The sequence below is a fragment of the Hydra viridissima genome, unplaced genomic scaffold (genome assembly GCF_058129835.1).
Source record: "Hydra viridissima isolate aposymbiotic clone 2 unplaced genomic scaffold, HvirCarnegie_v1 scaffold_3, whole genome shotgun sequence".
Classification (NCBI taxonomy): domain Eukaryota; kingdom Metazoa; phylum Cnidaria; class Hydrozoa; order Anthoathecata; family Hydridae; genus Hydra; species Hydra viridissima.
In genome coordinates this window covers 12,951,889-12,967,711 of record NW_028324302.1, presented here as the reverse complement: position 1 = coordinate 12,967,711, position 15,823 = coordinate 12,951,889, and the positions used below count along the sequence as shown (strand labels likewise).

At 29.0% G+C, this 15,823-nt stretch overlaps 4 protein-coding genes across 12 annotated transcripts; all 4 read left to right on the top strand.

Moving 5' to 3' along the window:
* The first annotated feature begins 266 nt into the window (after positions 1 to 266).
* On the top strand, positions 267 to 1,273 carry LOC145180571 (ribose-5-phosphate isomerase-like). Its single transcript, XM_080055481.2, has 2 exons — positions 267 to 585; positions 709 to 1,273. Exons 1-2 carry the CDS (start codon positions 286 to 288, stop codon positions 1,171 to 1,173), a joined length of 765 nt encoding a protein of 254 aa, XP_079911607.2. The 5' UTR covers positions 267 to 285; the 3' UTR covers positions 1,174 to 1,273.
* Positions 1,274 to 1,493: 220 nt separating this feature from the next.
* On the top strand, positions 1,494 to 7,842 carry LOC145201624 (activin receptor type-2B-like). Of its 9 annotated transcripts, none has more exons than XM_090081833.1 (7): positions 1,494 to 1,764; positions 2,709 to 2,867; positions 2,970 to 3,670; positions 6,162 to 6,236; positions 6,332 to 6,470; positions 6,603 to 6,733; positions 7,218 to 7,842. In XM_090081833.1, the coding sequence occupies exons 1-7, from the start codon at positions 1,704 to 1,706 to the stop codon at positions 7,452 to 7,454; spliced, it is 1,503 nt and encodes a 500-aa protein (XP_089937959.1). In that variant the 5' UTR covers positions 1,494 to 1,703; the 3' UTR covers positions 7,455 to 7,842. The 9 variants fall into 9 exon arrangements, 7 of the variants coding, with proteins under 7 accessions (XP_089937959.1, XP_089937955.1, XP_089937957.1 ...); XM_090081829.1 differs by having other exon boundaries at positions 2,535 to 2,867; XM_090081830.1 differs by having other exon boundaries at positions 1,622 to 1,768; positions 2,535 to 2,867.
* Positions 7,843 to 7,998: 156 nt separating this feature from the next.
* Positions 7,999 to 8,904, top strand: LOC145201676 (biogenesis of lysosome-related organelles complex 1 subunit 6-like). Its single transcript, XM_080074762.2, has one exon. It carries the CDS (start codon positions 7,999 to 8,001, stop codon positions 8,470 to 8,472), a length of 474 nt encoding a protein of 157 aa, XP_079930888.2. The 3' UTR covers positions 8,473 to 8,904.
* Positions 8,893 to 11,170, top strand: LOC145201660 (transcription elongation factor A N-terminal and central domain-containing protein 2-like). The gene is made up of 3 exons (XM_080074753.2): positions 8,893 to 9,284; positions 9,400 to 9,735; positions 10,884 to 11,170. The coding sequence occupies exons 1-3, from the start codon at positions 9,177 to 9,179 to the stop codon at positions 11,076 to 11,078; spliced, it is 639 nt and encodes a 212-aa protein (XP_079930879.2). The 5' UTR covers positions 8,893 to 9,176; the 3' UTR covers positions 11,079 to 11,170.
* Positions 11,171 to 15,823: the final 4,653 nt, after the last annotated feature.

Sequence of the window (15,823 nt, the reverse complement as noted above, 5' to 3'; positions counted from 1 at the left end):
ATTGTTATGTCACTGCTGTTTGTTGGTATAATAATTGTCTTTTTTTTTTTAAATGTTTTTGTAACAATATTTTTTGCCAATACAGCAAGACATTCTTGTAATATTTAAAAAAAATTTTTTTTCAACTTTTTGTGTATTTATGGTGCAACAAATTTTTATTTTAGTTTTTATATAACTTCTTTGATTTCAATGTGCTTCTTTTCTTAATGCTAATTTAATTAGTCTTTATAACTATTTTATATCCATTAAATATTGCTCAAATTCAATTTTGTATCCTGGCATAGTATGTATTTTTATAAAAGTTTTCAAAGAAATTCTTTATTATTAATCCAGCTCAGCCGATACCTGAGCATGGAGGTGGCAAAAAAGGCAGCTGGTTATGCAGCTGTTAATAAATATGTTACTAATGAAACTAAGAGTTTAGGTGTTGGTAGTGGATCAACTATTGTTTATGCTGTGGACAGATTGGCTCAAAGAGTAAAAGAAGAGAAACTTAATTTAAAATGCATTCCAACATCTTTTCAAGCAAGACAGCTTATTTTGGATAATGGTTTAAACTTAAGTGATATCCAACAGAATCCTGAGGTAACATACTATTATCTTTATATATTTTTACAAATATAATAATATGCACCATCAATGAAGCACTTTCCTTATTAATCGCTTTCAAATTTATATCATCTCCTATATTAAAGTTGTTTTTTTAAGTTGGACATTGTGATAGATGGTGCAGATGAAGTTGATATCAATCTAAACTGTATTAAAGGTGGTGGAGGATGCTTAACTCAAGAAAAGATTGTTGCCTCCTGTGCTAAAACATTTGTTATTATTGCTGACAGTACCAAACAGTCTCATCAATTAGGAGAAAATTGGAAGAATGGCATAGCTGTAGAAGTAATTCCTATGGCTTATAGTTCTGTGTGTTTAAAGTTGAAAAAGCTTGGCTTTTATCCTGCTCTTAGAATGGCAAGTGCAAAAACTGGGCCTTTAGTAACTGACAATGGTAACTTTATAATTGACTTTAAGTTTGATGAGTTAACTGACTCAGAGAGTGTTAATAATAGTTTGATTGCTATTCCAGGAGTTGTGGAGACAGGGTTATTTATAGGCATGGCCAACTCAGTCATTTTTGGTTTTTCTGATGGAACTACAAAAGAAATGTTTAGGCCATAGTTTTTTTAGCAATATTTTCATTTTTTGTTTTAAAAATGTATAGTAGATAATTGTTTTTAAATTTTCCTTTACTAGTAAAAGAATTTTATAAACAGCTGTGTTTGCCTAGTTATTTCTTAGGATATAAAAATGCTTCAAATGTGTTCTAGAAGAAAGGATAAGCAGCCTTAATACAAGTTCAGTTAAAATATTTTTTTCTTAACTTTTTCACTTAAATTAATTCTTTTTCCAAATTTCTTAAGACAGCCTCTTTCAAAATAAATAAATGCTTAAAGTAGACTGAGGTATATTAGCTTTCAAGGCTAAATTTGAAAGTTTTCAGATTGGTCACTGTTAATTTTTTATGTGCCAAGTGTGCATTTTGATTTATAGTTTGATTTATCTTATTTATAGTTACAGGTGCTATGTAAAGGTGCTATGATTACAATTATTTATATCGCAACACTTTTTTAGCAGTTAACTATAATATTTACTAATGATAACTTGTTTTTAACATCAAATTGAATTGGTATTTTTCTTGTTATTTGGGAATGGGGTGTAATCAAAAGTTTGTAAACAGAGTTGTCTTTATAGTGTTTGCTGCCTCACATGGTAGGTGAGTGTTTCTTTATTTACCACCTGTTGGATTTTGATTGATTTTTAAATTGATTTTGCTTTTCTAAAAATTTGTTTTAAATAAAAAAATATTTTTGTGCAAAAAATATTTGAATGAAATGTAAATATTCAAATTTTGAAATGCCTTTTTCAGAATGTTAAAGCTAGAGAAATTTTAATACAGAAAGTTGTTTACAGAAAGTATTTACAGCAGAATAATGGGTCTTGACCTGATTCATATTATTTAAATCTAATAATTTTAAATTAAAACTGTAATTAAAATAATGATATTTAAAAAAACTATGAATAATTTTTACTTTTAATTTAGTTTTTTAAACTCCAATTTTAACCAGCAAAAGGAATCAAGAGCTTTTATAATTTCATTTGTCAGGTTTTTTTGTAAACATTTAAGTTTAGTCAGGGTTTTCCATTTATCCTAGTGTGTTATTCAGCTTGTTAATTTGCAATCATTTTTTGAAATGTATGCAATTTGAAGTTAATGATGAACTACTTAAACATTTCTAACAGTAGTTTCAACACTCAAGAGTTTGATAACAATATTAGTACTGATAAAAATAATAAGGTTCTTTAAAAGAGGAATCATAATCAGCAACTGTTATTGTCATAAACATGTAGTCACTAATTTGATAAAAAATGACATGTATAATTTGTTCACTAGATTAGATAAAATGCAATAGTGTATAGGCTGTGTGTTGATACTTTTCTAATTTAATGGTTTTTATAGTTTATGAATTAAATTATTACAGGTATTCTACCAGGTTATTTCAGTAACAATCTTAATCAAAGTAAACTTCCTGACCGTGGTTGTGTTCATATGAGTCTTTATAAAAAAAATAATCAGTGTATCCATCTTGCTAATTGTTCAGTTTATGAAAAATGTCAAACCTTATGTTCTGTTATTTTTCTTGAAAAAAATGGAGTTGTTGAGCCAGAATTTGCTGGATGTGGTGACTTTTGTAATGCAGAGACTCAATGCCCAGTACAAAATTACAATGATAACAATAGATTCTTGTGCTGCTGTAATGGACACTTGTGCAATAGAAATATGGTGTTTAATCATAGCTTAGTTCAACTTCCAGGTAATGTGTTTAAAAATTATGCAATATTGTGTTATGCTCCTTTTTTTTTTCTTTTTTTTTCTGTTTTGTTTTGAGTTTGTTGATTTTTTATTTTAATTACAGCATTGATATCAACCACAGCAAAGGGTAGTTCCCAGCAGAAGTCATATTTATTCACTACTTATATTTTTATGATTTTGTTTGGTATATTTGCAGTATTTGTAGCAATAATATATTTGTGGAAAAAACATAAAAGACGTCTTGATGTACAACAGCCTCTCCTCATGCAATTTTCTTCTAGTCCTCCATTGGTATCAAAACTTGATGAGCTGATAAAGTTGCAAGAAATAGTTGCACGTGGACAGTTTGGTAATGTGTGGAAAGCGTTGTATGCTAATGAATATGTTGCTGTTAAAATTATACCAGAGTTTGATTTAAATTCTTGGGAAAATGAGTTGAAAGTCTACACTTGTTCTCAAATGCAAAATGAAAATATTCTCAAATTTTATGCTGCTGAAAAGCTGTATGAAAATAACTGCTCTCACTTCTGGATTGTAACAGAATTTCATAAAAATGGTTCACTCACAGATTTTTTGAGAGGGAATGTAATAGATTTGCAGCACTTGGAGAGGTTCGTTGTTAGTGTTACTAATGGTTTGAAATTTTTGCATTCAAAGGTTGGAAGTAAACCTTTGATTGCTCATCGGGATTTTAAAAGCAAAAATATTTTGGTAAAGGATAACTTGACTTGTTGCATTGGTGATTTTGGATCATCTGTAGTTTTTGATGACACTTATTGCAATAATAAATATGCTAAAATCCAGGTAGTTCAATTATCACTTAATATTAGATGCTATATACAAAAAATAGTTCTCATATGGAAATTTTTCACATAAAATTCTAATTATTATATACTATTATACCTTACTTAAGTACAGTAGCATGCAAAAGTAACCAGACAAGCACATAACTTTTGAATAAAAAGTCCAATTTCTTTCAAATTTTCATTGGAATGTCAAAAAAGTGATTATAATTCCAAAAATAAATTTTCACTGGAATGTCATAAAATTGGTTACAATTCCAAAAACAAATTTTTACTAAATCTAAGCAATCTAATCTTAAAAGTTCATTTTATTGAGATATGCGAAGCGCAAAAGTATCCGGGCAGAAAAAAAAATACTTGAAGTTGATTTTTTAAATTAAAAATGTTATAAATTAAAGTAAATTTCTTTAACACTTTGTCGTGAAACCCTTAGCATTGATTACTGCTTGACAGCAACAAGGCATTGAGTTCACCAGCTTCATTATCACATTAGTGTCACATTTTTCCCATTCTTGTTTCAGAATTTTAAATAAATCATGTTTACTTGTTGGTTTTTTGACCTGAAATTTGTCAATCAAGGTGTTCCCATAGATGTTCAATAGGATTAAGGTCAGGACTTTGCAAAGGCCATTCCATTAATTGAATTTTTTTGGTCTTGAAAAAGTCTTTTACAAGGGTTGAAGTGTGCTTTGGGTCATTGTTCCGCTGAAGTATTTATCCTCAAGGCATTTTGTCTTTAACATGTGGTAGCATATCATCCTAAATGACATCTTTGTACATATTTTTGTCCATTATGCCATCAATCAAATGGATAGGACCAACACAATCTCTATTGAAGCAACCACAGACCATAATGTTTCCACCTCTGTGTTTTACTGTTGGTAGCTAGTATTTAGGATCTTTTCTAAGGCCTTTTGGTTGACGAACATACCCAAATGACAAACTTAGATTCATCACTAAAAAGCACTTTAGACCATTGTTCTCTTGACCAATTCAAATGTTCATTTGCAAATCTCAAGTGTGCTTTTTGATTCTTTATAGAAATAAAAGGTTTCTTTGCAGAATGTCTTCTAAATAGATTTGCAGACATCAAACGGCACTTGGTTGTGTCAACACTACATTTTACATTATAAAATTCTTTCATTTCAGCATTTAACAAGACAGCATTTTTGTGTGGATCATTATTTACCGCATGAAGTAAAATTTTATCTTGTCTTTCAGATGTAGTTTGAGGCCTTCCTGACTTTAGAGAGATTCTATTGTTATTTCTTTCCTTATATCTTTTATATACAGTAGCATGCAAAAGTTTATAAACAGCTAAAATTTTCTAGTTTTTTCCTCATAACTTTTTATCTTTTCACTGAAAATGAATGGAATTTTGAACAATTGTTCTTCTAAAGTAACAACATAATATAATTTACTCCAAAAAAATGAAAATTTGTAACGGAAGGAAGAAATTCAAATTTTATTGAAAACATAGTCGTGCAAAAGTTTATAAAGGAATGAAAAAAAACTCAAAAAAGAGATATTATTTCTAATTCCTCCACATTTTTTCATTACAGCACATCAGTATTTTGTTGGATAGCCTCTAAATTTTAATATTGCTTGGTACCGACGAGCTATTTAATTCGACAGCACTTCTGCGGGGATCTTGTTTGATTGTCTTACCAAAATTCAGTCTTGATGTTCTGTAGTCATCTTTGGCCTTCCTAGACAATGCATGTTTTCGAGTGTCTTACAGTCTCTATATCTCTTATCTAGTACGCTAATTGTTAATTTAGCCACATCACAAAGCTTAGAAATTTGCTTATAAGGAATCTTCTTCTCTACAGCAAATTTTTCTTTTCTAGTGACAATTCCTTAGATTTTTCCATTCTCTTTTTAATTCAGTTTAAGTTAAATATTATCTTTAGTAAATTAGTTTTAATAATAAAAATTTTTTCTTACTAAAATTTTGATTTTTTTTTTTAATGGGGCATGGAACTGTTTATAAACTTTGGCACGATTATGTTTTCAATAAAGTTAGAATTTCTTGCCTCCGTAACAAACTTTCATTTTTTTGAGTAAATTATACTATGTAATCACTTTAGAATAGGAATTGTTAAAAATTCCATTCATTTTCAGTGAAAAGATAAAAACTTATAAGGAAAAAACTAGAAAATTTTAGCTGTTTATAAACTTTTGCATGCTACTGTATATCCGCTACTGTTGATTTTTCTATATCAAGCTGATCCTTTATGTCTCTTGTAGTTCTGCCTTGTTCAATTGTGCGCAAAGCTGCTTATTTGACAGCTAAACTTTATTATTTAAAATTTATTCAAAACAATCTTTTTAATTAAAAATACTTTTTTAAACTTTAAATAAAAGCCAAAAAAGGTATTGGAATTTTATTATTTTAGTTCTGCCCGGATACTTTTGCATATGTATATTTCAGTAAAATAAACTTTTAAGATTAGATTGCTTAGATTTAGTAAAAATTCATTTGTTTTTAGAATTGTAATCAATTTTTTGACATTCCAGCGAAAGTTGGAAAGAAATTGTACTTTTCATCCAAAAGTTATCTCAAGTTATGTGCTTGTCTAGTTGCTTTTGCATGGTACTGTATGCTAAATGAAATATTTATATTATTTGTTCATAGTTTAATTTCGAGGTTTTGTTTTAGGTAGGAACAAAGCGATATATGGCCCCTGAAGTTCTTGAAGGAGCAATCAGCTCTCAGCCAGAATCTCTGTTATTTATTGATCTGTATGCATTTGGTTTGGTTCTGTGGGAAATTTTAACAAGGTGTAGTGTTAATCAAGGTGAAGGGACATATTTTGTTTTAAGAACCTCATTTACTTCTACATGCTTTTTCATTTGGTTTTTTTTTTTAATGTTTTAAGAATCTCATACTTCTACATGCTTTTTCATTTGATTTTTTTTTTATGTTTCAGAACCAGTGAATGATTACATGGCACCATATTACAATATAGTAGGTGCCAAACCAACTTTAGAAGTTATGTTGGATTGTGTTAGTGTTAAAAAATTGAGGCCTACATTTAAATGTGAATGGCTGAAGCATCCTGTGAGTAAAATGTTGGTTTAGTTTTACAGTCTTTAACTATAATGGTTTCCACTGATTTGTTCTGTTCAAAATTGAAGAAAACAACTTACTTATAAACAAGTTATTTATAAGAATGTGGTCTTAACTTGTCATCCATTTATTATTTTGTTAGATGGCAAACAAATTTACTAGTTTGATTCAACAATGTGCAGCCATGAACTTTTTGTTGATTTGCATATTCATTGAACAGCTATGTTTTATAGGAGATTGTTTTTAAATTTTACCAGTATTATTTCTTATCTATGAGTTTCCAAGAGTTTTTATTTTTTTGCAAATAAAGAGTGCCAGAATCTTTTTAATATCATGTAATTGTTTCCAAACAAACAATCAAATAGGTTTAATTAATGGATTATGGTAAGTCGCTGAATAAATATCAGCTATTTTTAGATTTGATTATATATTTTGTTAAAATGTCTTTGGGAAGAATTAACTAAATTTTTTTCAGATAATTAGTGAGGTTTGCAAGACCATCAGTGAGTGCTGGGATAGTGATGCTGAGGCTCGTTTGTCAGCACACTGTGTTTCTATTCGCTTTAAAACATTATTTGAACAGCAAGTTACACTGATGAATTCACCCCAGGAAATTCAATCACATGGTTTGTCTCTACAGCATAACACAGTACCAAAGTTGTTAACAGATACTGAACTTTATTATTCAATTGATATCCCTTTAAAGGCATAATTTTCTAATAAAGTAATTTTCTTACAAAAAAAATTTCTTTTATTCAATTTCAAAGATTTAGTTTTTTTTTTTAGTAGTAAGTTCAACATTATTTTGAAAACAGATTTAAAAATTTATTTTTTTTTACCTTTGTATTTATTCTTACAAATGTATGTTCTCATAAGTATAGCAGGTTTATTTATTATTCATATGTGAAAGAGTGTTTAAGCAACTAGTTTTACGTTCCTTTTTTTCATATTTTTTTTTGTATGTGTTAATCTTTAAGTTTTTCTATGGTCTGGTTTCTAAGTTTTGTAATTTTGGAGTTTTGTAATTTTTGGAGTGTTTTTACAGTATTTTTAAGTAAATGAACGAAAATGATCTTTATGCAAAACTAAATTTTTTAACACTAAAAGTTCTTTATTTTCACATAAAGTTATAAGCAAAATTATTTACAAAATTTTTTTTTTTTTTATTCAGAAAGTTATATTGTATTCTCTGTTAAAGTGTAATCACATATGCAAGGAATTACTAATTGAAAGGATCTTTTAGTTTTACAATTGACATGAGTATATCTGAAGAATCTGGTGACTACAGTCTGATCAACGGAGAAGTTACAAATCCCATCAAAATAGTAATATCAAACGAGTCTATTGAACTTTTAAACAAAAGTATTTGTGAAGCTTACCAGCCAGAAATCCAAAGCATCCATGAGCGTGTTCTAGAAATCATGCGTAACCAAGGTGTTTTATGTGATAGCATAGAGCAAGAATTTACACAGCTGGAGGAATGTCTTATGTTACGAGAAGTTGCTGAAACTTTTGAAAAGGTTAAAAGCTACCAGAAAAGGTTGGTGCTTATGAAAAAAGAAAATAGTTCGTTGTTAGATAGAATACAAAAGGCCAAAGTAAGAGCACAAAAATTGCAACTTCAAAAAGAACGGTATGATTTAGATGTGGCGAAGGAGAAAGAAAGACAGCGTATATATGAAAGTGAACTCGTTGCAAAGCTTGCTCCAACAGCTGAGACTCCAAGTTAGCCACTCTTATTACTATTGTGCTACTTGTTAATAATTTAATTATATACATATGTATTTATGTATTTATGTATGTGTGTATGTATGTATGTATGTATGTATGTATGTATGTATGTATGTATGTATGTATGTATGTATGTATGTATGTATGTATGTATGTATGTATGTATGTATGTATGTATGTATGTATGTATGTATGTAATGTATGTGTGTATGTATGTATGTATGTATGTATGTATGTATGTATGTATGTATGTATGTATGTATGTATGTATGTATGTATGTATAAACACACGCATAAATATATATGGATAATATTTTTGAACGTCTAAAAATAAGAGTTTTATTTTGTGTTTCTTGTTATTCTTACTTTGTGTTTCTTATTTATCAATTTGTGTGTGGATTTTAAAAAAATAATAGACTACTTTCATTTTTGTTCATATCGGTTCATTTAAAAATCTCTACTTTTCAAAAAGTAGTTTTTCTTATTAAATACAATCAGGCGTTAAATTTTACATATATTTAAAAATCTTTACTTTACAAAAAATATTTTTTCTTATTAAATAGAATCAGACTTTAAATTTTATTTTTGTGAGGGTTTTTTCATTTTGCTTTTCATTTTAAAAAAATGTAAATCAACAAAATTGAATTTGGGTGTTGTTTATAGCGTTAATGAACCGCTTGTTAGTTCTCTCTAGCTATAAATAATGGATAAATATGTCATAAGATTTCCGCAACATTCTCCGGAACGTGAGCAACCTGTTGTTAAAAAAGTCATTCCAAAGTTTAGACAAACTACCATTACATCTCTTAAGGTACTTTTTATCTTTTGTTGAAACTTCTTCCTAAATGAGTTTTCATCAGTGGGATAAAGTGAAACTTTTATGATACTTTCTGTTACCTTTAAAGCACTGCAAGTCTTCTGTTTAGCGCGTAGTAGTGGTTGAAGAAATGATACAAGCTAAATCTATACTTTTAATGCCAGAACAAACCGTCGATCAATTAATCGCGTGTCTTACAAAACTGCAAGCGCGTATCCCCTCAAAAGATGTTCTGCTTGAGACGAAGTTAGGACATGTAGTAAATAATCTTAGAAAACACGAATCCAATGAAGTTCAAAAGCTGGCACGAGATATATTTAAAAAATGGAAGCATTTTTATATGGAGAAAGATGCTCGACAACCTATTGAAGTTCGCAGCGACAAAAAAACACTTCTGTTTCGCACCAAAGCGAGACAATTAATTGCTACTGGGTTAAGAACTGAGGTATGTTCAAATGTAAATTTAAGACATTTAAAAAAACGGATCTCATTCATCTCATCAGTGATACATTGGAATCACTGACACAGGAATATCATCTGTGTACTTTTAGACAGTCAGAAATCGGGTTCCAAAGCTATCCCGATTTACGCTGTATAAAGTGTTTAAAAGTACTCAGTCACATCTTTTAAGAAGTGTATTTTGATCATAAAAGTCTTTATATGAAGCGTACAAAAGTAAAATCCAGATAAAAACTATTTTACTTACTAAAAGATTTAAAAACAACTCAGTAATATGATTTTTAATAAAATACCTTGCTTGAAACACCTAAGATGATAGCCTATCATGTTTAGAAGTAAAAAAAAAAATGCCTTTGAATCTCTTCTTTCAATTCAATACATTTCCAATAGAAATTCCAAGAAGCTCCATAAGATTCGGCCACCAAAAACAATTATTTTTTATCATCTTGAAAAAAACTCATCACTAAAAACGCTATAAAAGTTAAATTTTTTTAGAAGCTAGGGGGCAGTGGGGGGTGTTTGTCCCTTGTGTTGCATCATAATTTTTTTCTTTTTATTATATTCACAAAGCTGTTGATATTCTCGCAAAAGGTTTTTCATGAACTTATAAACACTCAGTTTTTAAAAATTTTTTGACCACGATCATTCATTTACTTTCACTTAAATTTTGTGCACACTTGTTGAACAATGTGAAATATCGACATAAAAGATGTCAACCATACTTCTGATTTAGTGTCTTACTATTTTTTGTGAAACTAAACGATTTTAGTTTGAAACGTAAAATAAGAAACCTTTTTTCACGTCTAAATGCAATAAGTTTTTTTTAGCTTAAGTTTTTAACTTTTGTAGTTGTGTAACGATTTTTAACTTTTAAAAAAAAATCTATGAAACGTAAATATCTAAATTTTATATGATAAATCTATGAAACGTAAATATCTAAATTTTATATGATAAATCTATGAAACGTAAATATCTAAATTTTATATGATAAATCTAAAACGACGAGTTATGGTTATCAAATTTTCGAAACTCCTTAAAATGAATTTTATTTAAATATCCAACTTTTATAGGACACAACTTAAAAATGCTTTTATCTCAAACGGCTAATTATCGTTATTAAATCTTCCTTTCCAGCTTGAAAATCCTTTAGTAAATATTGTCGAACGTACTGTGTTCTTGTCGAGCGGAAGATCTTTGCAGACTACTTATAGAAAAAAAATACGGACTTTATACTTACGTTTAAAAGATAGTAGAGAGATGAGGGAAAATCTCCTCAGCCAACGCATGTCACCCGAAGAAATGTGTAAGCAGCTCAACTTTAAAACATGAATTTGTTTATTTTTGATATTGTATTATTCTTGATAGCATAAGATTAGTTAACTGTAATTCATGTTTATTACCAAAGTACTTTTGGGTCGTTATTCAAAGGTTATATTTGTGTTCTACTTTTCTCATTTTATCGCTACTCAAAGACTGAAGTTTGTATTTGTAAGTTTTTCTCGTTTTACAACTCCCTATTTAAATTTCATCCGACAAAAAATTTCTGTAAGTTCGAGTTGCAAAATAGATGAAAAGGAGTTAATAAACCATCGCTCACCTGAGCAAATGACTAACTACTTAAAATTTTAGCTTTTATGCGTTTTAAAATTATTGCCATATTCTTTTGTTCTGTTTTAAATCAATAACATTTCCTAAAAATACCCCTGATATTTGTTAACCTAAAGTGCGTGATAGTCGCCGATGTTTTGTGAATGACAGAATCATTTGCGGAAAGACTAAATCAATTTATACGGAAGTTATTTTTCTTTGATTCCGATTCTGAAATATAAGATAAACTATTTTAGCTTTTTTATCAAAAATCTTTTAAAATATTGAAGAATTCGCTATATACAATCAGATCAGCAGCTTAGAAAATGTAAACTATCTAGAGCTCATAAGCACCCCGTGAAGTTTTGTTCACAGTAGGAGAATTAATCATGTTTACATCTGAGAAACGCCTCAATTTAAAGAAAAGTTTACTTTTCTAATCCAGGTACTTCATTTAATTCTGAAGATGCACCAGATATGGCTTTTCCAACTTAATATATCCAGCCGGATAATAATTGGAGAGAAGCCCTTAATCGGTAAATTTTCACTTAAATTTGAAAATGACACCAGTTATGGGGTAACGAATTTTAATTTTGAAAAAAATAATTTCGTCGAATAGAAACCGCATTAAATTACTGGATAGTTTGTAGATGTAAAACATTTAGATTTGCAAACTTCTTTAGCGAAACCAACTAAATTTAGGTGTATATAATTCAAACCGACTCAATTTACATGACGTAATTAAAACGAAGTAATTTAGGGCAATAGATTTTATGATTTGTTTCTATAAGGCATTTAGAGTATCTAAGCAACGCCAGATCGCAAATCTTTAAGGTTAATTTATAGATTTTATGTAAACATTCTTAACCCCTCCACTTTTTTCAAAGCGGAGGTTTAAGAATACACGAAAGCTTTGTTACACTCTGTTTCGCTCAAAAACGGCTACAGGTATTACTACAACACCTAAATATAAAAAATAGATGTAAGTAGGGAAGTAGTATCTATAATAATCAAACACAGAAAAAGTTACTATTCAATGGAAACGCACAAGTACACGGATTTTTTGTAAGTACTTTTAAAACTTTCAGCTGACTCTGGAAATTTGTTAAAACGTTCTTCTATGTGTTTTGCAGAGAACTCCTTTCTCAATGCTTGTTTTAAAGATCTTAACGCTTTAACGGTCGGCACATCTTTTACTACTGATAGCTGTCATTTATTTGATTTGCAACTTCTTAGATATTAGTGCTACTTTCTTATTTTACTAAAACTATTTTTTTCTCACTTACTATTATTATATTACAGCACTTTTTATATTACTACATCTGAAAAGTGAATAAAATTTAAAAGAATCTGTGCACATTACGCTTAAAGAAAACTAAACTAAAATCAATTTAGTTTTGTTCATTTTTTAAACAATCCAAAAATATCAAGAAGGACGTTTATGAACGAAAAAATACGTGACTGTTTGAATTTAAATTCAAAAATGCTATAAAAAAAACTCATACAAAAGTTTTTATCATATTTTCGCTCAAATAACAGGTTAAAGAAAATTAAGTTTTAAATCGATGTTATCAATCTCTACAGTAAGATTATTTTAAAAGCTTTCTATTTTAATATTGAAGATTGCTTTGATCGTTTTTTTTTGTTTGTGTATGCAAATTGCTTGAAATATAATTGAATTGTACTTCTCTTAATCAGGATTTTGCTTAAAATTGCAGGACTTTGCTTATATTGTCACAGATATTATTAGGAATAGATAATGGGTAATGGGGCTTTTTTTTTTACGGACGATATATTTTTTCATATTGTATTTTAATTCTTTTCTAAAAGGTTAGACACATCTCTTAAGTTATTTTAAGTTTTATTTGGTGACCATAAATAAAATAAATCCCAGGTAAACATACTTCAGTAAATATACAACAAGGTGCTTAAGTAACTTTACGGTTTTATTACGCTAAAGTCCGAAACTGTTTGCCTACTTCGGATCTTGTGTAGTTAACAGTGACTTAAAATTGTCGTTTTAATTATATCTGATATTTAAATTGTCTTTATTAAAAAAAGTACTTTTTTTTTTTTAGTTTTATGCAGCAGTTTATTCATTTACTAAAATTGGATTTAAGAAGTTTAATCAGTGGCAACTTTTTTTAAAAAAAGTAATTTCTTATTTGAAGAGTAAATACGAGTTCTAATTGCTTTATCGACAGGGGGTTTCTAATTTTATTAAAAAAAAAAAAAAAAATTGTTTTGAAAGTGAAACTTTTAAATTAACCACTTCAATTTAGCCACTTATGATTAAACGGAGATTAGTATTTTATCGACCGGGGGTTTCTAATTTTATTTTAAAGAAAACAAATTGTTTTCTTTATAGAGATTTAACCACTTATGATTAAACGGAGATTAGCATTTTGCTTTTGTTTCCTTTCAACAACAACATTTACATGAGCGGAAATGCAATTAATTTCAGGCGTGATCACTCAAAATCTCTTATAATTTAAAGTCATACTATTATTGTAGATAACTTTTACTAATTCTCTTTTAAATATTGCTTATCCTTGCAAACACAAAAATGATAATAGTAAAAAATTTAAGCGTTATCTTAAATTGCATTTCACAACAACTTTGTTACTTAATTTTAAAAACTTTATCGGTAAGAATGTAGATGCTTTTTATTTAAAAATTATTTTCAAATAAATCTTTGATTCAATTATACTTTAAGAACATGATACTTTACTGGTTGGCACAGTATACTACTGTTATTTTAGCATTTAGGCTATTTGTTTTTTAAAGTATTCTTATTTTCACAGATAAAATAGTAAAATGATGGATAAGAAAAAAAATTTTATGGAGAAAAAATTTAGCGCATTACCGTTAGCTGGCTGCCACCCTAAAAAAGAGGAATTTTTAATCCCGGCTCTTCGAATCAGAGCAAAATCATTTCCTGAGGAGCTCTTGCGAGAGAGTTTCACTTCGAAAACCCAAATAAACGAACATGTCTCTCCTCGCGCCTTGACTCAAAAGCGTTTAATGAGTTGTGGAGAAGTGCAAACAGCTCTGGTTACAATGGCAATCCAAGAAGGGGATTCTATACAACTATGGAGACTTTTATCGAGAAAAGATTCCGACCCCAATCATGTTGACGGATTTGGTCTACAACCGATACACTATGCATGCATGTATGGCGAATTAGATATTCTTAAGATACTTTTACGACACGGCGTTGACGTTAACGCAAAGACCTTGACGGGGGAAAATGCGCTTGATATCGCTGTAAAAGAAGGAAACTTTGAAGCCGCACAATACTTGATCAATAAAGGAGCCTATGTGACTACCATTGTAAACGGAATTAAAAGCGTGAGCTGTCGATCAGCCGACAATCTAAATTGTCGATCGCTCGAACGTAATAAACGTAGTCTAAACATCGGTCGAACACATAGGTCTGGGAGTATGATGTGTTCCCTAAAGTTGTTTTAATAAGAAAAAGGAAAAGAAAAAGAAAAAAAAGAAAAAAAAGAGGAAAAAAAAAAAAAAAAAGAAAAGAAAACTCCTTAAACGCCGTTTAATATCTTAACTTTATCATGAGCACAAAAATATGAGTTTATGATTCAAAAAAAGAGAATGTTTTAAATACATAAACCAGCAGAAGATGTAAATATGCTGATGTTAGAGAACCTTTTTTATAAAACTGTCGAAGACGTTTTAGTCATCATTAACAACAGACAATTTTAAAACTATGTAATGAAAGTTTGGGGAAAAGGAAGGGAAATACTATTAAAATTGAATCACTATTTGTTTTAGATTTACCTACAATTTAGTTCCATCAAGCTAATCATTTACTTTTGTAGCGGGAGTTTTATTTTACGAACGAAATTTTTCATCGCGCGGCTATTTCTTTATCTTCATTACCATGGCAACAGCCTCAACTGGAACGTTTTGATCCGAAATAATTTAAGTTGCATATTTATAAACTACTGATAATTAGTCATTATATTTTTATGTTGTAAAAGTTACCGAATTTCTTCAAATGTACGCGATTCCTATTGACAATTCAATAAATGTAAGTCTGTAAAAATTTTTGTTCAGTAAAATATTGGCAGCGTGCTTATTATTATATCCGGGTTATTTGAAAGGTTTGTTTTCAATGAACGAATTTGGATAATTACTCTTGTAAACATAATCCATTCAACTCCACTTATTAGCTTTAAAAATTTTTGAATATGGTATAAGTACAAAATGTTGTTGATTGCTTACTAAGAGTTCAGTTATGGAGTTTTTATTGCATTTTGAATGTCCGATTTTCCTCAACGAATTAGTTCCAGTTTGTTTGTTTTTTTTCCCCATTTTTTGAAATTGCAAGTATTTAAAGTAATATTAATATTTTATCCTTAAGAAAAAATTAACGTGCTAAAGAAAATTCCCACCTAAAAAATAAATACAAGTCATGTTTTCATTAAGATTTTTTTTTTCTATCATGATTTTAGATAAAAACT

Bases quoted from the DNA above. Each gene is read 5' to 3' on its own strand.
- LOC145180571 (XM_080055481.2), top strand. From the start codon at position 286: ATGTATTTTTATAAAAGTTTTCAAAGAAATTCTTTATTATTAATCCAG. The intron at 586-708 runs GTAACATACTAT...TGTTTTTTTAAG, and splicing joins ATATCCAACAGAATCCTGAG to TTGGACATTGTGATAGATGG.
- LOC145201624 (XM_090081829.1), top strand. From the start codon at position 1,704: ATGGGGTGTAATCAAAAGTTTGTAAACAGAGTTGTCTTTATAGTGTTT. The intron at 2,868-2,969 runs GTAATGTGTTTA...TTTTAATTACAG, and splicing joins TAGCTTAGTTCAACTTCCAG to CATTGATATCAACCACAGCA. The intron at 6,237-6,331 runs TTATGTGCTTGT...GTTTTGTTTTAG, and splicing joins CATCCAAAAGTTATCTCAAG to GTAGGAACAAAGCGATATAT.
- LOC145201676 (XM_080074762.2), top strand. From the start codon at position 7,999: ATGAGTATATCTGAAGAATCTGGTGACTACAGTCTGATCAACGGAGAA.
- LOC145201660 (XM_080074753.2), top strand. From the start codon at position 9,177: ATGGATAAATATGTCATAAGATTTCCGCAACATTCTCCGGAACGTGAG. The intron at 9,285-9,399 runs GTACTTTTTATC...TCTTCTGTTTAG, and splicing joins CTACCATTACATCTCTTAAG to CGCGTAGTAGTGGTTGAAGA. The intron at 9,736-10,883 runs GTATGTTCAAAT...CTTCCTTTCCAG, and splicing joins CTACTGGGTTAAGAACTGAG to CTTGAAAATCCTTTAGTAAA.